Source organism: Heptranchias perlo, chromosome 20 (genome assembly GCF_035084215.1).
Source record: "Heptranchias perlo isolate sHepPer1 chromosome 20, sHepPer1.hap1, whole genome shotgun sequence".
NCBI lineage: Eukaryota > Metazoa > Chordata > Chondrichthyes > Hexanchiformes > Hexanchidae > Heptranchias > Heptranchias perlo.
The window spans coordinates 5,240,955-5,266,641 of NC_090344.1; the positions used below are offsets into that span (position 1 = coordinate 5,240,955).

The 25,687-nt window shown below is 42.4% G+C and overlaps 1 protein-coding gene and 8 non-coding genes across 9 annotated transcripts; 4 read left to right on the forward strand and 5 right to left on the reverse strand.

Annotated features, from left to right (window-relative positions):
• Positions 1-105: 105 nt before the first annotated feature.
• Positions 106-179, reverse strand: trnai-aau (transfer RNA isoleucine (anticodon AAU)). Its single transcript has one exon. It is a non-coding gene; the product is annotated as a tRNA-Ile (tRNA).
• A 2,505-nt stretch (positions 180-2,684) lies between these two features.
• On the reverse strand, positions 2,685-2,758 carry trnai-aau (transfer RNA isoleucine (anticodon AAU)). Its single transcript has one exon. It is a non-coding gene; the product is annotated as a tRNA-Ile (tRNA).
• A 1,817-nt stretch (positions 2,759-4,575) lies between these two features.
• trnap-ugg (transfer RNA proline (anticodon UGG)) lies at positions 4,576-4,665 on the forward strand. The gene is given in 2 exon segments: positions 4,576-4,611; positions 4,630-4,665. It is a non-coding gene; the product is annotated as a tRNA-Pro (tRNA).
• Positions 4,666-5,191: 526 nt separating this feature from the next.
• Positions 5,192-5,265, reverse strand: trnai-aau (transfer RNA isoleucine (anticodon AAU)). Its single transcript has one exon. It is a non-coding gene; the product is annotated as a tRNA-Ile (tRNA).
• A 1,890-nt stretch (positions 5,266-7,155) lies between these two features.
• On the forward strand, positions 7,156-7,245 carry trnap-ugg (transfer RNA proline (anticodon UGG)). The gene is given in 2 exon segments: positions 7,156-7,191; positions 7,210-7,245. It is a non-coding gene; the product is annotated as a tRNA-Pro (tRNA).
• A 526-nt stretch (positions 7,246-7,771) lies between these two features.
• On the reverse strand, positions 7,772-7,845 carry trnai-aau (transfer RNA isoleucine (anticodon AAU)). Its single transcript has one exon. It is a non-coding gene; the product is annotated as a tRNA-Ile (tRNA).
• Positions 7,846-9,735: 1,890 nt separating this feature from the next.
• Positions 9,736-9,825, forward strand: trnap-ugg (transfer RNA proline (anticodon UGG)). The gene is given in 2 exon segments: positions 9,736-9,771; positions 9,790-9,825. It is a non-coding gene; the product is annotated as a tRNA-Pro (tRNA).
• Positions 9,826-10,351: 526 nt separating this feature from the next.
• On the reverse strand, positions 10,352-10,425 carry trnai-aau (transfer RNA isoleucine (anticodon AAU)). Its single transcript has one exon. It is a non-coding gene; the product is annotated as a tRNA-Ile (tRNA).
• Positions 10,426-20,219: 9,794 nt separating this feature from the next.
• Positions 20,220-21,739, forward strand: LOC137335608 (zinc finger protein 229-like; the record flags this gene model as incomplete). Its single annotated transcript, XM_068000914.1, has 1 exon — positions 20,220-21,739. A coding segment is annotated over one exon (1,425 nt), but the record flags the coding sequence as incomplete, so codon positions are not given.
• Between the last annotated feature and the right edge of the window lie 3,948 nt (positions 21,740-25,687).

Below are 25,687 nucleotides of genomic sequence, written 5' to 3' on the forward strand. Positions count from 1 at the left end.
ATGTTACTCCAAAAAATTGACCTCATGACATTTTGTGTGGATTCGCTTGTTTCTCAAGTCTGCCAAACTTTTAAAAGTTACCAAAATATTGCAATAGGAACCTTATGGCCCGTACGGGGATCGAACCCGCGACCTTGGCGTTATTAGCACCACGCTCTAACCAACTGAGCTCACCGGCCATGTAGACATCTTAGCTTTATGGGCTTACCCGCGTGTTGGGTAGTTTGTGTTTATTTTTACACCAGCTGACAGGGTTTTACAACGAATATTGAATAAACCACATCCCTTAAACATTGTTACTTGTTTCTGTATATACTGTCGAGGAAGTAGATCAAAATTAACAAACAAAGAGCACTTTAATGGAACAAATTAAATTCCGATCAATATTATTTTACTAACAATCAACAGCCCATCCATAAAACACTGCCCCGCAAGAAAACCTGTGGGCAGGACCCTGAGCTGCTGTGAAAATGATATCACCGCAACGTGATTCGATCACGCTGCGTTTTGACGTTGAGTCAGATGTCTGTCTGTCTATCTGTCTGTCTGTTTATCCGTCTGATTGGGTCTCGGCCTTATTCTCAGGCCAGGCTTTTTGTTTGCTGGCTGCAGGCCTCGCTCCCCGACTGACTGAAGAACTGCCGGGCCGTGTGTCAGAATCAATGACTGTGACTGACTGTCTGCCCATTTATGGCCACATTTCTGAGTTCCTGCCTTCGCTCTGTGTCGCAGGCCTGTCTCTGTCCCTTGGGATCACAACACACCCACAAGCTTCACGACTGAACGCAGGTTTGGACAGTCTGTCCTCGCAGGTCCTTCGGAAGCTAATGATTTTGAACTGAATTATTTTTCCTGAGTGACTTGTGAAGTTTGGTTCAGTGATATGTTTGCAAAAGAGAACGGAGGAAATAGTTAGTGTGCAACTCGACATTTCTCTTCATCGGAATAGAAAACGTGATTGGATGGATAGAAGAGGTCTGAAAGGATGGCCGATCGGCTGTGGGTGGCACCGAATTCTGCAGTGGCTGCAGTGGTTCATTACCGGTAATGAAAATGAGGTAATATACTACCACAAGCTGCCGGTGAAAATCATTCAATTTACCAAACTTGACCCACCGAATCAAATGAAGCTGCTGGGAAAGCTACAAGACAACGCCGGTCTATCGGGCATCGTTTGAAGCAACTGGCAGTTTAAAGTAGCATCTACAGCCATGTAAGTACTGCCATGTGCCGCTGCGATCGCCGAGTGGTTGAAGCGTTAAATTCAAGATCATATGGAGTTTTCCTTCGCAGGTTTGATTTCTGCTCGCTGAATTATTGTTTAAAGATCCGTTCAATGCTCAAATGAATGAACTGGATCTAACTCACTTCATTTATCTCTCTCAGAGCATGAGAGATACTCGAGCGTGGCCGGCGCTTTTAATTGGGTGCCCAATGTACTCTTGCAAAATTCAAATACACAAGAAAGAATCTTGCCCAATCTGCAACTAAAATTCTGCTACTTTGCAGAACCACCCATTTATAAGCGACTTTATTACATGAATCTCTCTATCTCTCCTTGTCTCTTGTCTCTATGTTTTCCCCTGATGGACTTCTCAGGCTTCCTGGAACGGTAGAGGCTGATCTAACCTGCAACACCAGCAGGGAAAGGTAAAGGAAAAAAAGACTGAGACGGTCGGAAAAGTAAAGGTGCAACCCAGCTGATAAATTCGTAGCTAATGTCTCCACATTTTTGTCTCTTCGCCCTCACAGTGAAAGAAAACAGCAATCTGAGTAAAATATACCTATGATAGCTTGTATACTCTGACGATGCCGAGACAGATGCCAATGTAGCTTCAGATGAACTGATTCTGAAAAGTATTATTTGAAAAAACAAGTCGTACATTGTAAACGAATTTAGTAAAGAGAGGCTAATATTGGTGACTGGAAATAGGTCGTGTACAACTTGATATTGCTGTATTTTGGAATAGAAAACGAGATTGGGTGGACAGAAGCGGTTGGAAAGGATAGCCGATCGGCTGAAGACTATGGTGAAATTTTAGACCGGCTGCAGGGCTTTCTAGCAAGCGGCTCGTTGGTCTAGGGGTATGATTCTCGCTTTGGGCGTTTTTCTAATGGAATATGCGAGAGGTCCTGGGTCGAAATCCCGGACGAGCCCTGCTATCTCACTGCTTTTTAGTGAAAAGTCACCAATTGGATTTTGACATCTTTGCAGTTGTTCGAATTGAATTATATTTGAGCTCCAGAGGACAAAGTGCAGAAGTTTCCAAGGCGCAACACACACGGAGTAAATAAAATGTCTCAAGATGATGTGGAGATTGAAGCTGAATGTGAATTTCCCCCAATTTCGGCGGTCTCATTGATATTAGATGACGGGATCGAGAACCACATATCCAAGTTTGCCGATGACACAAAGATAGACAGAATTATAAGCAGTGTGGATGGAAGAATGAGATTACAGAGAGATATTACTGGATTAAGTGAATGGGCAAAACTGCGGCAAATGGATTTCAACGTAAGCAAGTTTGAGGCCGTCCACTTTGGACCTCAAAAAGATAGATCAGAAAACATATTAATGGATGTTACTCCAAAAAATTGACCTCATGACATTTTGTGTGGATTCGCTTGTTTCTCAAGTCTGCCAAACTTTTAAAAGTTACCAAAATATTGCAATAGGAACCTTATGGCCCGTACGGGGATCGAACCCGCGACCTTGGCGTTATTAGCACCACGCTCTAACCAACTGAGCTAACCGGCCATGTAGACATCTTAGCTTTATGGGCTTACCCGCGTGTTGGGTAGTTTGTGTTTATTTTTACACCAGCTGACAGGGTTTTACAACGAATATTGAATAAACCACATCCCTTAAACATTGTTACTTGTTTCTGTATATACTGTCGAGGATGTAGATCAAAATTAACAAACAAAGAGCACTTTAATGTAACAAATTAAATTCCGATCAATATTATTTTACTAACAATCAACAGCCCATCCATAATACACTGCCCCGCTATGAAACCTGTGTGCAGGACCCTGAGCTGCCTGTCTGTCTATCTGTTTATCCGTCTGATTGGGTCTCGGTCGTATTCACAGGCCAGGCTTTTTGTTTGCTGGCTGCAGGCCTCGCTCCCCGACTGACTGAACAACTGACGGGCCGTGTATCAGAATCAATGACTGTGACTGACTGTCTGCCCATTTATGGCCACATTTCTGAGTTCCAAATCGCTCTGTGTCGCAGGCCTGTCTCTGTCCCTTAGGATCACAACACACCCACAAGCTTCACGACTGAACGCAGGTTTGGTCAGTCTGTCCTCGCAGGTCCTTCGGAAGCTAATGATTTTGAACTGAATTATTTTTCCTGAGTGACTTGTGAAGTTTGGTTCAGTGATATGTTTGCGAAAGAGAACGGAGGAAATAGTTAGTGTGCAACTCGACATTTCTCTTCATCGGAATAGAAAACGTGATTGGATGGATAGAAGAGGTCTGAAAGGATGGCCGATCGGCTGTGGGTGGCACCGAATTCTGCAGTGGCTGCAGTGGTTCATTACCGGTAATGAAAATGAGGTAATATACTACCACAAGCTGCCGGTGAAAATCATTCAATTTCCCAAACTTGACCCACCGAATCAAATGAAGCTGCTGGGAAAGCTACAAGACAACGCCGGTCTATCGGGCATCGTTTGAAGCAACTGGCAGTTTAAAGTAGCATCTACAGCCATGTAAGTACTGCCATGTGCCGCTGCGATCGCCGAGTGGTTGAAGCGTTAAATTCAAGATCATATGGAGTTTTCCTTCGCAGGTTTGATTTCTGCTCGCTGAATTATTGTTTAAAGATCCGTTCAATGCTCAAATGAATGAACTGGATCTAACTCACTTCATTTATCTCTCTCAGAGCATGAGAGATACTCGAGCGTGGCCGGCGCTTTTAATTGGGTGCCCAATGTACTCTTGCAAAATTCAAATACACAAGAAAGAATCTTGCCCAATCTGCAACTAAAATTCTGCTACTTTGCAGAACCACCCATTTATAAGCGACTTTATTTACATGAATCTCTCTATCTCTCCTTGTCTCTTGTCTCTATGTTTTCCCCTGATGGACTTCTCAGGCTTCCTGGAACGGTAGAGGCTGATCGAACCTGCAACACCAGCAGGGAAAGGTAAAGGAAAAAAAGACTGAGACGCTCGGAAAAGTAAAGGTGCAACCCAGCTGATAAATTCGTAGCTAATGTCTCCACATTTTTGTCTCTTCGCCCTCACAGTGAAAGAAAACAGCAATCTGAGTAAAATATACTTATGGTAGCTTGTACACTCTGACGATGCCGAGACAGATGCCAATGTAGCTTCAGATGAACTAATTCTGAAAAGTATTATTTGAAAAAACAAGTCGTACATTGTAAACGAATTTAGTAAAGAGAGGCTAATATTGGTGACTGGAAATAGGTCGTGTACAACTTGATATTGCTGTATTTTGGAATAGAAAACGAGATTGGGTGGACAGAAGCGGTTGGAAAGGATAGCCGATCGGCTGAAGACTATGGTGAAATTTTAGACCGGCTGTAGGCCTTTCTAGCAAGCGGCTCGTTGGTCTAGGGGTATGATTCTCGCTTTGGGCGTTTTTCTAATGGAATATGCGAGAGGTCCCGGGTTCAAATCCCGGACGAGCCCTGTTATCTCACTGCTTTTTAGTGAAAAGTCACCAATTGGATTCTGACATCTTTGCAGTTGTTCGAATTGAATTATATTTGAGCTCCAGAGGACAAAGTGCAGAAGTTTCCAAGGCGCAACACACACGGAGTAAATAAAATGTCTCAAGATGATGTGGAGATTGAAGCTGAATGTGAATTTACCCCAATTTAGGCGGTCTCATTGATATTAGATGACGGGATCGAGAACCACATATCCAAGTTTGCCGATGACACAAAGATAGACAGAATTATAAGCAGTGTGGATGGAAGAATGAGATTACAGAGAGATATTACTAGATTAAGTGAATGGGCAAAACTGCGGCAAATGGATTTCAACGTAAGCAAGTTTGAGGCCGTCCACTTTGGACCTCAAAAAGATAGATCAGAAAACATATTAATGGATGTTACTCCAAAAAATTGACCTCATGACATTTTGTGTGGATTCGCTTGTTTCTCAAGTCTGCCAAACTTTTAAAAGTCACCAAAATATTGCAATAGGAACCTTATGGCCCGTACGGGGATCGAACCCGCGACCTTGGCGTTATTAGCACCACGCTCTAACCAACTGAGCTAACCGGCCATGTATACATCTTAGCTTTATGGGCTTACCCGCGTGTTAGGTAGTTTGTGTTTATTTTTACACCAGCTGACAGGGTTTTACAACGAATATTGAATAAACCACATCCCTTAAACATTGTTACTTGTTTCTGTATATACTGTCGAGGAAGTAGATCAAAATTAACAAACAAAGAGCACTTTAATGTAACAAATTACATTCCGATCAATATTATTTTACTAACAATGAACAGCCCATCCATAAAACACTGCCCCGCTATAAAACCTGTGGGCAGGACCCTGAGCTGCTGTGAAAATGATATCACCGCAACGTGATTCGATCACGCTGCGTTTTGACGTTGAGTCAGATGTCTGTCTGTCTATCTGTCTGTCTGTTTATCCGTCTGATTGGGTCTCGGCCTTATTCTCAGGCCAGGCTTTTTGTTTGCTGGCTGCAGGCCTCGCTCCCCGACTGACTGAACAACTACCGGGCCGTGTGTCAGAATCAATGACTGTGACTGACTGTCTGCCCATTTATGGCCACATTTCTGAGTTCCTGCCTTCGCTCTGTGTCGCAGGCCTGTCTCTGTCCCTTAGGATCACAACACACCCACAAGCTTCACGACTGAACGCAGGTTTGGACAGTCTGTCCTCGCAGGTCCTTCGGAAGCTAATGATTTTGAACTGAATTATTTTTCCTGAGTGACTTGTGAAGTTTGGTTCAGTGATATGTTTGCGAAAGAGAACGGAGGAAATAGTTAGTGTGCAACTCGACATTTCTCTACATCGGAATAGAAAACGTGATTGGATGGATAGAAGAGGTCTGAAAGGATGGCCGATCGGCTGTGGGTGGCACCGAATTCTGCAGTGGCTGCAGTGGTTCATTACCGGTAATGAAAATGAGGTAATAAACTACCACAAGCTGCCGGTGAAAATCATTCAATTTCCCAAACTTGACCCACCGAATCAAATGAAGCTGCTGGGAAAGCTACAAGACAACGCCGGTCTATCGGGCATCGTTTGAAGCAACTGGCAGTTTAAAGTAGCATCTACAGCCATGTCAGTACTGCCATGTGCCGCTGCGATCGCCGAGTGGTTGAAGCGTTAAAATCAAGATCAAATGGAGTTTTCCTTCGCAGGTTTGATTTCTGCTCGCTGAATTATTGTTTAAAGATCCGTTCAATGCTCAAATGAATGAACTGGATCTAACTCACTTCATTTATCTCTCTCAGAGCATGAGAGATACTCGAGCGTGGCCGGCGCTTTTAATTGGGTGCCCAATGTACTCTTGCAAAATTCAAATACACAAGAAAGAATCTTGCCCAATCTGCAACTAAAATTCTGCTACTTTGCAGAACCACCCATTTATAAGCGACTTTATTTACATGAATCTCTCTATCTCTCCTTGTCTCTTGTCTCTATGTTGTCCCCTGATGGACTTCTCAGGCTTCCTGGAACGGGAAAGGCTGATCGAACCTGCAACACCAGCAGGGAAAGGTAAAGGAAAAAAAGACTGAGACGGTCGGAAAAGTAAAGGTGCAACCCAGCTGATAAATTCGTAGCTAATGTCTCCACATATTTGTCTCTTCGCCCTCACAGTGAAAAAAAACAGCAATGTGAGTAAAATATACTAATGATAGCTTGTATACTCTGACGATGCCGAGACAGATGCCAATGCAGCTTCAGATTAACTAATTCTGAAAAGTATGATTTGAAAAAACAAGTCGTACACTGTAAACGAATTTAGTAAAGAGAGGCTAATATTAGTGACTGGAAATAGGTCGTGTACAACTTGATATTGCTGTATTTTGGAATAGAAAACGAGATTGGGTGGACAGAAGCGGTTGGAAAGGATTGCCGATCGGCTGAAGACTATGGTGAAATTTTAGACCGGCTGCAGGGCTTTCTAGCAAGCGGCTCGTTGGTCTAGGGGTATGATTCTCGCTTTGGGCGTTTTTCTAATGGAATATGCGAGAGGTCCCGGGTTCAAATCCCGGACGAGTCCTGTTATCTCACTGCTTTTTAGTGAAAAGTCACCAATTGGATTCTGACATCTTTGCAGTTGTTCGAATTGAATTATATTTGAGCTCCAGAGGACAAAGTGCAGAAGTTTCCAAGGCGCAACACACACGGAGTAAATAAAATGTCTCAAGATGATGTGGAGATTGAAGCTGAATGTGAATTTACCCCAATTTAGGCGGTCTCATTGATATTAGATGACGGGATCGAGAACCACATATCCAAGTTTGCCGATGACACAAAGATAGACAGAATTATAAGCAGTGTGGATGGAAGAATGAGATTACAGAGAGATATCACTAGATTAAGTGAATGGGCAAAACTGCGGTAAATGGATTTCAACGTAAGCAAGTTTGAGGCCGTCCACTTTGGACCTCAAAAAGATAGATCAGAAAACATATTAATGGATGTTACTCCAAAAAATTGACCTCATGACATTTTGTGTGGATTCGCTTGTTTCTCAAGTCTGCCAAACTTTTAAAAGTTACCAAAATATTGCAATAGGAACCTTATGGCCCGTACGGGGATCGAACCCGCGACCTTGGCGTTATTAGCACCACGCTCTAACCAACTGAGCTCACCGGCCATGTAGACATCTTAGCTTTATGGGCTTACCCGCGTGTTGGGTAGTTTGTGTTTATTTTTACACCAGCTGACAGGGTTTTACAACGAATATTGAATAAACCACATCCCTTAAACATTGTTACTTGTTTCTGTATATACTGTCGAGGAAGTAGATCAAAATTAACAAACAAAGAGCACTTTAATGGAACAAATTAAATTCCGATCAATATTATTTTACTAACAATCAACAGCCCATCCATAAAACACTGCCCCGCAAGAAAACCTGTGGGCAGGACCCTGAGCTGCTGTGAAAATGATATCACCGCAACGTGATTCGATCACGCTGCGTTTTGACGTTGAGTCAGATGTCTGTCTGTCTATCTGTCTGTCTGTTTATCCGTCTGATTGGGTCTCGGCCTTATTCTCAGGCCAGGCTTTTTGTTTGCTGGCTGCAGGGCTCGCTCCCCGACTGACTGAAGAACTGCCGGGCCGTGTGTCAGAATCAATGACTGTGACTGACTGTCTGCCCATTTATGGCCACATTTCTGAGTTCCTGCCTTCGCTCTGTGTCGCAGGCCTGTCTCTGTCCCTTCGGATCACAACACACCCACAAGCTTCACGACTGAACGCAGGTTTGGACAGTCTGTCCTCGCAGGTCCTTCGGAAGCTAATGATTTTGAACTGAATTATTTTTCCTGAGTGACTTGTGAAGTTTGGTTCAGTGATATGTTTGCAAAAGAGAACGGAGGAAATAGTTAGTGTGCAACTCGACATTTCTCTTCATCGGAATAGAAAACGTGATTGGATGGATAGAAGAGGTCTGAAAGGATGGCCGATCGGCTGTGGGTGGCACCGAATTCTGCAGTGGCTGCAGTGGTTCATTACCGGTAATGAAAATGAGGTAATATACTACCACAAGCTGCCGGTGAAAATCATTCAATTTCCCAAACTTGACCCACCGAATCAAATGAAGCTGCTGGGAAAGCTACAAGACAACGCCGGTCTATCGGGCATCGTTTGAAGCAACTGGCAGTTTAAAGTAGCATCTACAGCCATGTAAGTACTGCCATGTGCCGCTGCGATCGCCGAGTGGTTGAAGCGTTAAATTCAAGATCATATGGAGTTTTCCTTCGCAGGTTTGATTTCTGCTCGCTGAATTATTGTTTAAAGATCCGTTCAATGCTCAAATGAATGAACTGGATCTAACTCACTTCATTTATCTCTCTCAGAGCATGAGAGATACTCGAGCGTGGCCGGCGCTTTTAATTGGGTGCCCAATGTACTCTTGCAAAATTCAAATACACAAGAAAGAATCTTGCCCAATCTGCAACTAAAATTCTGCTACTTTGCAGAACCACCCATTTATAAGCGACTTTATTTACATGAATCTCTCTATCTCTCCTTGTCTCTTGTCTCTATGTTTTCCCCTGATGGACTTCTCAGGCTTCCTGGAACGGTAGAGGCTGATCTAACCTGCAACACCAGCAGGGAAAGGTAAAGGAAAAAAAGACTGAGACGGTCGGAAAAGTAAAGGTGCAACCCAGCTGATAAATTCGTAGCTAATGTCTCCACATTTTTGTCTCTTCGCCCTCACAGTGAAAGAAAACAGCAATCTGAGTAAAATATACCTATGATAGCTTGTATACTCTGACGATGCCGAGACAGATGCCAATGTAGCTTCAGATGAACTAATTCTGAAAAGTATTATTTGAAAAAACAAGTCGTACATTGTAAACGAATTTAGTAAAGAGAGGCTAATATTGGTGACTGGAAATAGGTCGTGTACAACTTGATATTGCTGTATTTTGGAATAGAAAACGAGATTGGGTGGACAGAAGCGGTTGGAAAGGATAGCCGATCGGCTGAAGACTATGGTGAAATTTTAGACCGGCTGCAGGGCTTTCTAGCAAGCGGCTCGTTGGTCTAGCGGTATGATTCTCGCTTTGGGCGTTTTTCTAATGGAATATGCGAGAGGTCCCGGGTTCAAATCCCGGACGAGCCCTGTTATCTCACTGCTTTTTAGTGAAAAGTCACCAATTGGATTCTGACATCTTTGCAGTTGTTCGAATTGAATTATATTTGAGCTCCAGAGGACAAAGTGCAGAAGTTTCCAAGGCGCAACACACACGGAGTAAATAAAATGTCTCAAGATGATGTGGAGATTGAAGCTGAATGTGAATTTACCCCAATTTAGGCGGTCTCATTGATATTCGATGACGGGATCGAGAACCACATATCCAAGTTTGCCGATGACACAAAGATAGACAGAATTATAAGCAGTGTGGATGGAAGAATGAGATTCCAGAGAGATATTACTAGATTAAGTGAATGGGCAAAACTGCGGCAAATGGATTTCAACGTAAGCAGGTTTGAGGCCGTCCACTTTGGACCTCAAAAAGATAGATCAGAAAACATATTAATGGATGTTACTCCAAAAAATTGACCTCATGACATTTTGTGTGGATTCGCTTGTTTCTCAAGTCTGCCAAACTTTTAAAAGTTACCAAAATATTGCAATAGGAACCTTATGGCCCGTACGGGGATCGAACCCGCGACCTTGGCGTTATTAGCACCACGCTCTAACCAACTGAGCTAACCGGCCATGTAGACATCTTAGCTTTATGGGCTTACCCGCGTGTTGGGTAGTTTGTGTTTATTTTTACACCAGCTGACAGGGTTTTACAACGAATATTGAATAAACCACATCCCTTAAACATTGTTACTTGTTTCTGTATATACTGTCGAGGATGTAGATCAAAATTAACAAACAAAGAGCACTTTAATGTAACAAATTAAATTCCGATCAATATTATTTTACTAACAATCAACAGCCCATCCATAAAACACTGCCCCGCTTTAAAACCTGTGGGCAGGACCCTGACCTGCTGTGAAAATGATATCACCGCAACGTGATTCGATCACGCTGCGTTTTGACGTTGAGTCAGATGTCTGTCTGTCTATCTGTCTGTCTGTTTATCCGTCTGATTGGGTCTCTGTCTTCTTCTCAGGCTTTTAGTTTGCTGGCTGCAGGCCTCGCTCCCCGACTGATTGAACGACAACCGGGCTGTCTGTCGGAATCAATGACTGTGACTGACTGTCTGCCCATTTATGGCCCTGAATGGCCACATTTCTGAGTTCCTGCCTTCGCTCTGTGTCACAGGCCTGCCTCTCTCCCTTCGGGTGAAAACACACCCACAAGCTTCACGACTGAACGCAGGTTTGGTCAGTCTGTCCTCGCAGGTCCTTCGGAAGCTAATGATGTTGAACTGAATTATTTTTCCTGGGTGACTTGTGAAGTTTTGTTCAGTGATATGTTTGCGAAAGAGAACGGAGGAAATAGTTAGTGTGCAACTCGACATTTCTCTTCATCGGAATAGAAAACGTGATTGGATGGATAGAAGAGGTCTGAAAGGATAACCGATCGGCTGCGGCTGGCACTTAATTGGGCAGTGGCTGCAGTGGTTTATTACCGGTGGTTTGTTACCGGTGGCTTGTTAGGCTTGGGGTCTGATTCTCGCTTTGGAATATTTGACGATTGATTCTGAGCGAGGTCCAGTTTCTCAATGTTGTTTGAAGCTCAAATAAATATGAACGAGATTTAACCAACCACATTTCTTTCCTTCAAACAGATATTTCAGCAGACGAGTGTCCAATCGTCTTTTACAAGACATTTGAAGGAATCTCTCCCGAGCTCCATGTTAAATTCTTGCTCGTTCGCAGAACTTGACATTTGTTTCTATACTTTAATCTGTCTCTTGACTCTCTGTGTTTTCACCTCATGGACTTCTCAGGCTTTATTAAACGGCCAAGGATGATCGAATCTGCAGAGAAGTGTAAAGAAAGGAAGACTGAGACGGTAGGAGAAGTAAAGTTGCAACCCAGCTGATGAATTCATAACTAATGTCCACTAATGTCTCTTCGCCCTCACAGTGAAAAAATCAGCAATTTGAGTACAGTATACTTTTGGTAGAGTGTACAATAGGCAGATGTTGAGACAGACACCAATCGAACTGTTGTCGTGGCGATGAAAGCGCCCAATGCTAAACACTCGATCACAAGGTAACGCTGAAAATTCTTTGCTGTGAACATGCAGACCAACGCGGCCTTTCCCACTTGTCATTTTCGGGCCAGGCAAGCTGCTCGCACAAAACAGCATTTTCTATTCGAACTACGATCGGGACAAAAGGTGATGTTCAGGCAATGACAGCACCAAGTGCAAGTAGCCATATACACGAAATAGAAAGTGAGGTAATATACTACCACAAGCTGCCGGTGAAAATCATTCAATTTCCCAAAATTAACGCACCGAATCAAATGTAGCTCCTGGGAAAGCTGCAAGACAACGCAGGTCTATCGGGCATCGTTTGAAGCAAAGTGCCATCTCCTGCTGCTTCTGTGGGGAGTGAGAGAGAGAGAGACACTGTCGGTATCTGCGTACAGTTTGATTTTGTACAGAACTGCAGAGAGAAACAGCAAATATACCGGGGCTGTGATATATTGTGTCCTAGGCCCAACCATCTTCAGCTGCTTCATCAATGATCTTCCCTCCACCATAAGGTCAGAAATTGGGATGTTCGCTGATGACTGCACAGTGTTCAGTTCCATTCGCAACCCCTCAGATAATGAAGCAGTCCGAGCCCGCATGCAGCAAGACCTCGACAACATCCAGGCTTGGGCTGATAAGTGGCAAGTAACATTCGCCCCAGATAAGTGCCAGGCAATGACCATCTCCAACGAGAGAGAGTCTAACGACCTCCCCTTGACATTCAACGGCATTACCATCGCCGAATCCCCCACCATCAACATCCTGGGGGTCACCATTGACCAGAAACTTAACTGGACCAGCCATATAAATACTGTGGCTACGAGAGCAGGTCAGAGGCTGGGTATTCTGCGGCAAGTGACTCACCTCCTGACTCCCCAAAGCCTTTCCACCATCTCCAAGGCACAAGTCAGGAGTGTGATGGAATACTCTCCACTTGCCTGGATGAGTGCAGCTCCAACAACACTCAAGAAGCTCGACACCATCCAAGATAAAGCAGCCCGTTTGATTGGCACCCCATCCACCACCCTAAACATTCACTCCCTTCACCACCGGCGCACTGTGGCTGCAGTGTGCACCATCCACAGGATGCACTGCAGCAACTCGCCAAGGCTTCTTCGACAGCACCTCCCAAACCCACGACCTCTACCACCTAGAAGGACAAGGGCAGCAGGCGCATGGGAACAACACCACCTGCACGTTCCCCGCCAAGTCACACACCATCCCGACTTGGAAATATATCGCTGTTCCTTCATTGTCGCTGGGTCAAAATCCTGGAACTCCCTTCCTAACAGCACTGTGGGAGAACCGTCACCATACGGACTGCAGCGGTTCAAGAAGGCGGCTCACCACCACCTTCTCGAGGGCAATTAGGGATGGGCAATAAATGCTGGCCTCGCCAGCGACGCCCACATCCCGTGAACGAATAAAAAAAAAATTCATATTTAACTACAAGAATATCCGGAATCAAATGCTGAAAGGAATGGAGAGATCAGAGGCCTGAGAATAAACACAGAGCTGAATGAACCACGAAAGAGTGAAAGAGAAATAAATGGCATCAGTTCCACAGTGTCTGGTGCGGAATGTTGAGAACTCCCCGGTGGGCTGGTGGTTTGAATTCGGTGATTTCACCGCCACGTGGTTCGATTCCCAGTCAGGGAATGAACGTCAGACAAGAATAAAGAACCGATTGAATTAACTGCATGAAGCAAATTAATCGCAGTTTGTCGTTGCATCATTGTTTGAATCAACATTAATCAACAGATACGTTTTTATTTCAGACTGAAGGAGATACTGACATGGTCATCAAGAGACAGTCAAAACTTTAATAAGACTTTTGCGCTTTGCATGTGATGAAATTTTATCATTTTACACATTGCAAGTAATAAAGTAATACAAAAAAATCAGAATCCTTTAAACCGAGGAGGAGTCGAACCTATAACGTTTTACATTTTGAAGAAGATACGTTATTTATTGCACCACTGGCTCAGATTGCAGAAAGTAAGCAGCAGCTCACACTCTCACAGCGCTGCGATATAAACAGGTCCCGAGTCAGCCTCGGTCATGAGCACGGGACACCACGAGCCTGAGAGCATCAGAAAGGTGCTCACTAAACAATTACCAAAGAGAAGTACGTTGTTTTTTCCTGCCTGCGATAGCTTTGCTGGTCGAACAGAAAACTTCAAAGGAGTAGATCTTTACGATCGTTTGTTCAATTCCATCTCAAAGGAGCAATCAAGCAGCAATTAGCTCAAGGCCCCTCTCGTAAGTTTACGATGCACCCTCAGAGACCGCCATGTCGTCTGAGGAATCACCCTCCTCGATCGCTTCACTCGCAGACGGCCCTGCAAGAGAACAGAGGGCACTATGAGGCATGTGCACCAACGTTACGGTGCGCCTGATGGCAGGTGATGATACGGTTACTCGCGATCATGGGCGTTGAGTGTCAGCTTTCCCTTACCGGCCGTTTCTGCAGCGACACACTCGCCATCAGCCACCGACAGGCAATGTCGCGTGCGGGCGAGGTCGAGCGCCTCCACCTCTGCGTCGGTGAGCTCTACCACTTGCGGCGGGCCACCTCCGATGCGTGCCCTTTCCCGATTGTTCTTGCTCCTCTTCTCCTGTAAAGGCAAAACACAGATGTGTGAGTGGGTGCGTATTGCATTGTGAGACACATCGAGCATCGGTGTGGGTGGGTTGAGCGTGGCGCAGATGGATGGGAGGATGCGTGTGCCACGTGCCCATCCCATTGCATAGGGATTGGGTGTGTGGTAGTGTTCGGGTGGGGACAGGGACGGTGGGTACTTGCGGGCACGGCGAGGGTGGTGAATGAGTGGCTGTGAGGATTGCTGCTGGAGCGCTGTGGTAGCTCTGCAGGAGGGGTTGAGATCTGTTTGGCGTGATGGTGGGGACGGGCTGTGGGAGGGTGCGTTGGTGTACTCACCTTGCCAGACCTAGTCAGGTCATTGAAGCGCTTGCGGCACTGCTCCCAAGTCCTTGGGGTGTTGGCCCTGCTGCTGACCTCCGCCGCCACCTCTGCCCATGCCTTCCTGGTGGCGGCGGCAGGGAACTTGCGTCCATCCGCCGGGAATAGCGTGTCCCTCCTCCTCCTCACGCCCTCCAGCATCAGCTGCAGCGCAAGGTCGGAAAAACGTGGCGCAGCCTTTCCCCTTGGCTGAGCCATCATCACCAGCCTAATGATTGCAGCAGGAGGGGGGGCTTTGGGAGACTGCCCCTTTAAGTGGAGCTCCTACATCGCGTCGACGGCACTGCGCATGCGCAGCCGGCCGGCACGCAGCTGGGGAGCGGAGAACCCGGAAGCAGGGCTGAATCTGTTCAATTCGCCCTGCGCGTTTTCCACGCTCCCGGAGGACCACCCGCTGGGAACCCGCAGGCCTGCTGAATTCGAGCCCTTGAATTATTTATATCATAAATTATACCTTTGAATTAATTATATAATTTAAACACTTGACGTCTTTATATAATAATTTTAACACTTGAATCATTTACATAATAAATTAAACTTTTGAATTATTCAGATAATCAAATAATCAGTTCAATTATTTACATAATAAATTTAACACTTGATTTTTTTTATATAATAAATGAAACACTTGAATTATTTATATAATAAAATAAACAATTGTTTCTTTATATATAAATTTAACACTTGTATTATTTATGTAACATATTAAGCTGTAGAATTATTTTTGATAAACTAAACACTTCAATAATTTATATAGTAAATTAAACACTTCAATTGTTTATACAGTAAACTAAACTATTGAGTTATTTATCTAATAAATTAAGCACTTGACTTCTTTAGATAATAAATTAAACAATAAAGTTAGATAATAAATTAAACACTTGTTTATTTGTACAATAATTTCATCAATTGAATTATTTAGATGATTAATTTATGATAAAAATAATTCAATAGTTTAATTTAACAACTGAAGTAGTTATGTAAGAAATTAAACAATTGATTATTTATATTATGAATTAAACTATTGAATTATTTATATAATAAACGAAACCTTTAAATTATTTATTTAACAAATTAAACTAGTGAATTATTTAGATAATAAATTAAACACTTGAAATGTTTAAATAATAAAGTAAACAATTGAACTATTTTTGTAATAAATTATACACTTGACTGTTTCATATAATAAATTAAACACTTGTTTATTTGTATAATAAATTCACCAATTGAATTATTTATATAATAAATTAAACAACTGAACTATTTATATAGTGAATTATACACTTGAATTATTTATATAATTAAACTACTGAATTATGTATCTAATATATTAATCAATTGAATTATTTATATAATAAATTAAACAATTCAATTATTTAAACAAAAAATTAAACAGTTTATTAATTATATAATATATTAAACTATTGAATTATTCATATAAAATTAAACACTTGAACAATTTAGATGATGAATTAAACTATTGAATTATTTATATAATAAATTTAGCTGTTGAATGTTTTATATAATAAATTAATCTCTTGGTTATTTCTATAATGAATTAATCAATCGAATAATTTAAACTATTGAATTCTCTTTATAATAAATGAAACATTTGAATTATTCATATCATAAATTACTTGAATAATTTATATAATAAATTAAACTATTGGATTATTTATATAATTTAATCAAACGAATTATTTAGAGAATAAATTAAACAATTGAATCATTTATATAATAAAGAAACAATTTAATTAATAAATGAAACACTAGACTTTACATAATAAATTAAACAATTGATTATATAATGAGTTGAACTATTTAATTTTTTATATAATAAATTAAACACTTGAATTGTTCACATAATAATTTAAACAATTGAATTATTTGTATCATAAATTAAACAATTATTATATTTATATAATGAATTAAGCTATTGAGTTATTTATATCATTAAACACTTGAATTATTTATACAATAAAAGAACAATTTAATTTATATAATAATTTAAACACTTGAATTATTTATATAATAAATTTGACACGTGAATTATTTAATGAATTAAACAATTAAATTGTTTATCAAATAAATTATTAATATCGTAAATTAAACAATTCGTTTATTTATATCATGAATTAAACGCTTGAATTATTTATGTAAAATTAAACACCTGAATAATAGATAGGATGAATTAAACTATTGAATTATTTATAACGTAAATTTAGCTATTGAATGTTTGATGTAATAAATTAAACTCTTGGTTATTTCTATAATAAATTAATCAATCGAATAATTTAAACTATTGAATTCTCTTTATAATAAATGAAACATTTGAATTATTCATATCATAAATTAAACACTTGAATAATTTATATAATTAATTAAACAATTCAACTAATGACATAATAAATTAAACGATTGAATTATTTGTATAATTTAATCAATCGAATTATTTGTCATAAATTAAACAATTTAATTAATAAATGAAACACTCATCTTTATATAATAAATTAAACAATTGATTATATAATGAGTTGAACTATTGAATTATTTATATAATAAATTAAACACTTGAATTGTTCACATAATAATTTAAACAATTGAATTATTTATATCATAAATTAAACAATTATTATATTTATATAATGAATTAAACTATTGAGTTATTTATATAATTGAACACTTGAATTATTTATACAATAAAAGAACAATTTAATTTATATAATAATTTAAACACTTGAATTATTTATATAATAAATTTGACACGTGAATTATTTAATGAATTAAACAATTAAATTGTTTATCAAATAAATTATTAATATCGTAAATTAAAAAATTCGTTTATTTATATCATGAATTAAACGCTTGAATTATTTATATAATGAATTAGCTGTTGAATTATTTAGAGAATAAATTTAACAATTGAATTATTTATATAATAAATTATTCAATTGAATTGTTTATACATTAAATAAAACGACTCAATAACTTATATAATAAATTAAACTATTTAATTACTTATATAATCAATTAAACTATTGAATTCTTCATATAATAAATTAAACAATGGATTATTTATATAATGAATTAAACTATTAAATTATACATGTAATAAATTAAACACTTGAATAATTTATACAATAAATTAAATAATTCAATTATTTACATAGTAAATTAAACTATTGAACTATTTATATAATATATTAAACTTTTGAATTATTGATTACCTGCTGCACCTGTATGTTGACTTCTTGTGTTTCATGTACGAGGACACCCAGATCCCTCTGGACCGCAGCATTTTGTAGTATTTCCCCTTTCAAATAATAATTTGTTTTTTTATGATTGCTCCCCAAAGTGGATGACTTCACATTTTCCCACATTATATTCCATCTGCCAATTTTTTGCCCATTCCTTTAACCTGTTAACATACCTTCACAGATACTTTGTATCCTCATCGCAACTTGCTTTTCCACCGATCTTTGTATCATCAGCAAATTTGCCACAAGATACTCTGTTCCTTCATCCGAGGTCCAAATGCGATCTCTCTGCATTCAATGTCTTTGCTTTTGGGCCAGATTTTAAGAACATCAATGGCGGCTGTACCACCCAGAATGCAGCGCGGTACAGATTGTGCCCTATCTGAATCAGTGGAGCACAGCGCGCAGGCGCAGTAGTGACTCATTATCGGGCAGTGTGTCCTGAGCATGCGCGGTCAGTGGAGGCTGCGGGAGGAGCGCGTTCGGTGCAGGTGAGAGGATCGGAGCAAGAGGATCAATAAACCCCGGGGCCCGGGTCCGGGCTCAGGCCCAGGCTCAGGCTTCACAAACCCCGAGTGCGGCCCCAGACCCGAATATAAAACAGTGAACATTATCCCCCCTCACTACCCGCCGGTTTCCGGTTTCTCCCGTTTCGCTCCGGACCAACTCTCAACAAAAGGCCGCGGGCCCGCGCATGCGCGGTGTAAACTGGGAACTCTCAGGGAGCGTCTGTAAATGAAGGAGAAATGGTGATCAGTCAGGGAGCGTTTGTAAATGAATGAGAAATGGTGATCGGTCAGTGAGCGTCTGTAAATGAACGAAAAATGGTGATCGGTCAGGGAGTGTCTGTAAATCTGAGAAATGGTGATTGGTCAGGGAGCGTCTGTAAATGAAAGAGAAATGGTGATCGGTCAACGAGCGTTTGCAAATGAAGGAGAAACGGTGATCAGTCAGGGAGCATCTGTAAATGAAGGAGAAATGGTATTCTCTATATCTTCAGTCATCCAGGGAGCTCTATCTCTGGATGCCATTCCGTTCCTCCTCGTGGGAATCTGTCTGCTCTGTACCTGAACCAACTCCTCCTTCAAGGCCTCCCATTGTTCAATTACTGTTTTGTTGCCAATTTTTGATACCAATCCACCTGGACAAGATCCCTTTTTAACTCACTGGAATTAGCCCTCCTCCAGTTAAGAATTTTCACATTTGACTGTCCCTTGTCCTTTTCCATAACTGTTCTAAACCTAATGAGATTATGATCACTGCTGCCCCACTGAAACATGCTCCACCTGCCCCACTTCATTCTTCACACCGAGCCCACTGCTGTACTCACATTCACTCTCTCACATTCACTCTCTCACATTCGCTCTCTCACATTCACTCTCTCACATTCACTCTCTCACATTCACTCTCTCACATTCACACTCTCACATTCACTCTCTCACATTCACTCTCTCACATTCACTCTCTCACACTCACTCTCTCACACTCACTCTCTCACATTCACTCTCTCACATGCACTTTCTCACATGCACTCTCTCACACTCACTCTCACATTCCTCTCACCCTTTCACTCATGGTTTAGGGCCACTGAAAGATGATGCGATGGGTTTGGATTTCAGCACAGGGAGGAGGGAGAGTGTGTGGGACGGGGATTTACAGCTTAAAGGAATAAGAGAGTAAAGAATGTTCCATAGAAAGTAGAGTTATCTGATCTGAATTTCTATCCTGTATTTACAGTGATAATTTTTATAAACTCCTTTTACAGGGTATGAGAAGGGGAGGATTTGCAGACAGGAAACTCAAACCAAAGATCACGTCACGATCTGACAGAGTCACTCGATTCATCAGGACCTGAATATCATCGGCTTTTGAATGTGGAAGGAGAAATGTTTGTCTGTTCTATCTCTGGGAGAAGATTTCAAACATCAGTGTGAGTGGAAAAGCACCGAGACACACACACCCGAGTGAGAGTGTTCCAGTGCACTGACTGTGGAAAGAGCTTTAACCAGTTACACAGTCTGCAAAAACATCAGACCATTCACAGCGGGGAGAAACCGTACACGTGTTCTGTGTGTGGACGAGGCTTCAACTGATCGTCCAACCTGGAGAGACACAAGGACACCCGGACCACGGAGAAACCGTGGAAATGTGGGGACTGTGGGAAGGGATTCAATTCCCCTTCAAAGCTGGAAATTCATCGACGCAATCACACCGGGGAGAGACCGTTCACCTGCTCCGTGTGTGGGAAGGGATTCACTCAGTCATACACCCTCCTGACACACCAGCGATTTCACTTTGATGAGAGACCTTTTAAATGTTCGGACTGTGAGAAGAGGTTTAAAAGCAAAAGTAACCTGCTGACACACCAACACACTCACACTGGGGAGAGGCCGTTCACCTGCTCCGTTTGTGGGAAGGGATTCACTCGGTCATCCACCCTGCTGACACACCAACGAGTTCACACTGGGGAGAGGCCGTTCACCTGCTCCGTGTGTAAGAAGAGATTTACTCGGTCATCCCACCTACAGAGACACCAGCGAGTTCACTCTGAAGAGAGACCTTTTAAATGTTCTGACTGTGGGAAGAGATTTAAAACCAGAAACGAACTACTGAGACACCAACGCACTCACACTGGGGAGAGGCCGTTCTCCTGCTCCGTGTGTAAGAACAGATTCACTCATTCATCACACCTTCTGCAACACCAGCAAGTTCACATTGATGAGAGACCTTTTAAATGTTCTGACTGTGCGAAGAGATTTAAAACCAGAAACGAACTACTGAGACACCAACGCATTCACACTGGGGAGAGGCCGTTCACCTGCACCGTGTGTGAGAAGAGATTTACTTGGTCATCCAACCTGCTGAGACACCAGCGAGTTCACACTGATGAGAGACCTTTTAAATGTTCTGACTGTGAGAAGAGATTTAAAAGCAAAATTAATCTTATGACACACCAACGCAGTCACACTGGGGAGAAGCCGTTCACCTGCTCTGCGTGTGGGAAGGGATTCACTCGGTCATCAGACCTTCTATCACACCAGCGAGTTCACACTGGGGAGAGACCGTTCACCTGCTTCGTGTGTGGGAAGGGATTCACTCGGTCATCCCACCTTCTGTCACACCAGCGAGTTCACACTGGGGAGAGGCCATTCACCTGCTTCGTGTGTGGGAAGGGATTCACTTGGTCATCCAACCTGCTGATACACCAGCGAGTTCACACTGGGGAGAGACCGCTCATCTGCTCTGTGTGTAAGAAGAGATTCACTCATTCATCACACCTTCTGCAACACCAGCGAGTTCACTCTGTTGAGAGACCTTTTAAATGTCTTGACTGTGAGAAGAGATTTAAAATCAGAAACGAAATGGTGAGACACCAACGCACTCACACTGGGGAGAGGCCGTTCACCTGCTCCGTGTGTGGGAAGGGATTCACTCGGTCATCCACCCTGCTGAGACACCAGCGAGTTCACACTGGTGAGAGACCTTTAAATGTTCTGACTTTGGGAAGAGATTTAAAATCAGAAACAAACTGCTGAGACATCAACGCACTCACACTGGGGAAAGGCTGTTCACCTGCTCCGTGTGTGGGAAGGGATTCACTAATTCATCCCACCTTCTGAAACATCAACTTGTTCACACTATTGAGTGACCTTTTAATTCACTGACTGTGAGAAGAGCTTTAAAAGCAGAAATGAACTGCTGACACATCAACACATGCCCATTGGGGAGAGACTGTTCACCTGCTCCGTGTGTGGGAAGGGATTCACTCAGTCATCACACGTGCTGAGACACCAGCGAGTTCACATATGACTGCAGGGGTTGGATTCTGCTGTTAATCACATCCAGGACTGAACCATGTTCATTCTGACAGTTGGGGTTTGTTTCTTCTGATGTCAATAACCCCTATAACTGGGCTGGAGTTTAATATTCTGGATATCTCTTAAATAAATTAGCTTTATTTTCAACACCTTGTTGTAGATTTTGGTCTTTCCCACCTGAGTGTTTAGCATCACCTGACTGGAGCTCAGAAAGGACAATCTGGGGGGAGGATCGTCCGGTGGGAACAGAACTTCAGCCTGGACACAGTCCTTCAGGGCCACACTGAGAGGGGCAAACGGCACTTTGGTCTTTCTCGTCTCCCTTCTCTGACAGTAAAGTCGCTGTGAGGCATCCAGTCTAAAAATGACTGTGGTAATTATTCTATGGAGATTTCAACTGTTTGAGTGACAGTCCTGACTCTACCATTTAAGGCAGGTGTTAACTCATTTAATTAATCCCGTTAAAATAAATGAGTTAAAGTCTGCATTAAAATAGCAGAGGGAGGAGTTCCCAGGAGCCTGTTAACTGCTGGTACAATTATACAACAGTCATTCGATCTCCAGATAAAGAAGGACCTGCAGTGTGTTTCCAGAATTCACGGTTTTATTGATGTGTGCGTGTTGGACACCAGGATCACTAAAAATACACGACCCGGACCATCCACAGGGTGGGGGCGATCCCGACATTTACTCTGGGATCACTCCCACTGCGGAACTCCACCACTGACCCTGCTGAAGGTTGCAGGCTCAGGGAGTGGGGCCTCCAGGAGTGGACTGTAAGAAAGCTGGGTTTCAGTATCCTGATAAATATATGCCGAGGAACCAGAGGAATCCTTACAAAGGAACCATCTGGGGTTTTACCTGCCAGTGTAGGTCTCGGGGTGAATGATTCCCGACTCCCTGAACTGTCTTACATTTAACCCAGATCGGATCAGGATCAATTCAGTTTGCAGGAGAATTTGGTCAAATATCACCCACAATTGAGGGAGACACAAGCAGCCATTAGAGAATCTAAGAGATCTTTGGAAAAGAAGATGGTGCACAATTGTGGGAATAATAGCAAACGTCTTTCCAGCTAGGTCAGGATTCAGAAGACCATTAAAGATGGTTTAGGGCCACTGAAAGACAGTTCAGGACAGATTCCCGGGCTATAGCAGAGCTAGTCATAGAGTCATAGAGTTATACAGCACGGATAGAGGCCCTTCGGCCCATCGTGTCCGCGCCGGCCATCAGCCCTGTCTACTCTAATCCCATATTCCAGCATTTGGTCCGTAGCCTTGTATGCTATGGCATTTCAAGTGCTCATCCAAATGCTTCTTGAATGTTGTGAGGGTTCCTGCCTCCACAACCCTTTCAGGCAGTGAGTTCCAGACTCCAACCACCCTCTGGGTGAAAAAGTTCTTTCTCAAATCCCCTCTAAACCTCCTGCCTTTTACCTTGAATCTATGTCCCCTTGTTATAGTACCCTCAACGAAGGGAAAAAGCTCCTTAGTATCCATCCTATCTGTGCCCCTCATAATTTTGTACACCTCAATCATGTCCCCCCTCAGCCTCCTCTGCTCCAAGGAAAACAAACCCAATCTTCCCAGTCTCTCTTCATAGCTGAAGCGCTCCAGCCCTGGTAGCATCCTGGTGAATCTCCTCTGCACCCTCTCCAAAGCGATCACATCCTTCCTGTAGTGTGGCGACCAGAACTGCACACAGTACTCCAGCTGTGGCCTAACCAGTGTTTTATACAGTTCCATCATAACCTCCTTGCTCTTATATTCTATGCCTCGGCTAATAAAGGCAAGTATCCCATATGCCTTCTTTACCACCTTATCTACCTGTTCCGCCGCCTTCAGGGATCTGTGAACTTGCACACCAAGATCCCTCTGACCCTCTGTCTTGCCTAGGGTCCTCCCATTCATTGTGTATTCCCTTGCCTTGTTAGTCCCTCCAAAGTGCATCACATCGCACTTTTCCGGGTTAAATTCCATTTGCCACTGTTCCGCCCATCTGACCAACCCATCTATATCGTCCTGCAGACTGAGGCTATCCTCCTCACTATTTACCACCCTACCAATTTTTGTATCATCAGCGAACTTACTGATCATACCTTTTACATTCATATCCAAGTCATTAATGTAGACCACAAACAGCAAGTGACCCAGCACCGATCCCTGTGGTACCCCACTGGCCACAGGCTTCCAGTCACAAAAACAACCTTCGAGCATCACCCTCTGCCTTCTGCCACTAAGCCAGTTTTGTATCCAAAGTGCCAAGGCACCCTGGATTCCATGGGCTCGTACCTTCTTGACCAGTCTCCTGTGGGGGACTTTATCGAAGGCCTTACTGAAATCCATGTATACCACATCCACTGCGTTACCCTCATCCACACGCCTAGTCACCCCCTCAAAAGCTGTTAAATGACTATTTCTCATCAGCCTACACTCCTGTGGATGATGCTCAGATTCCAGCTGTGGGATGTGCTGTCAACAATAACATCATAAATATTAAAATAGAAAGGGATGTCATCTTGGATAAAATATGAAATCTCAAAATACTTTGTGCTCCAGGTCCAGATGATATCCACCCCCGGGTGTTTAAAGAGATGGGACGGGTGCTCTGTGAGCCCCTTGCCTGTATCTTCAACAGCTCAATAGAGTCAGGGATTGTCCCCTGAGATTGGAAGGTAGCTCACGTAGTTCCCATTTTCATGAAAGGAGACAAATCAGAGCCAGGGAAAGACAGGCCCATCAGTGTGACATCGATCTGAGGGAAGATGCTTGAAGGGATCCTAAGAGATGCTGTTTATGATCACGGGGAAAGAGAAGGGGCCATTAGAGATACTCAACACGGCTTCTGGGAAAGAAAATGGTGTCTCACAAACTTGCTTGAGTTTTTTGAAGAAGTTGCTGGGTTAGTGGATGAGGGTAATCCGGTTCACATTGTCTATCTCAGGGGTGTCAAACTCATTTCCTATGGTGAACCTGACCCGATATCATGACACTTGGCCTGGGCCACATTCAGCAAAAGTTATTAAACTGGAAAGAGATGAAAATGAACTCTATTGTTACTTCCATACATTAAGATGTTGTTTTCTGCTACTGCTGCTCCCGATACCTGGCGCCTCTGAGCTTGAACTATTGCACCAACATTTGGAGTAAATGACTGGGCTGAGGCCTGTCTTGGATAAAAACATGAGGACCACTTGTCATTACAGAACTGTGTGCCCCAAACACTAACCGTGGAAGTGAATTCCATAGACTGCCTACTCCCTATGTAAAGAAATTTCTCTTGACTACTGCTCTAAAACAGATAGCAGGGGTTAATTGTAGCGACTCACACTGTATAAGGTGAAAAGTGATGTTCCACAAGGATTGGTTCAGGGACCACTGTTCACAATTCACATAAATGATTTGGACTCGGGAATCGGAAGTACAATTTCAAAATTAACAGATGACACCAGATTGGCGGGGTGGGGTGGAGTTTAGATAATATTGATGAAGATTGTGACCAAATACAAAATACATTAATAAACTTGCAAAATGGGTGTATAATTGGCCAATGAATTTTAATGCAGATGACAGTGAATTGGAGCATTTTGGTAGCAAGAATTTGGAAGTTGTGCCCTGTATACCCAAGTCCAAGTCATTAATGTATATCAAGAAAAGCAGTGGTCCCAGCACCGACCCCTGGGGAACACCGTTGTATACCTCCCTCCATTCCGAAAAACAGCTGTTCACCACTACATTCTGTTTCCTGTTATTTGGCCAATT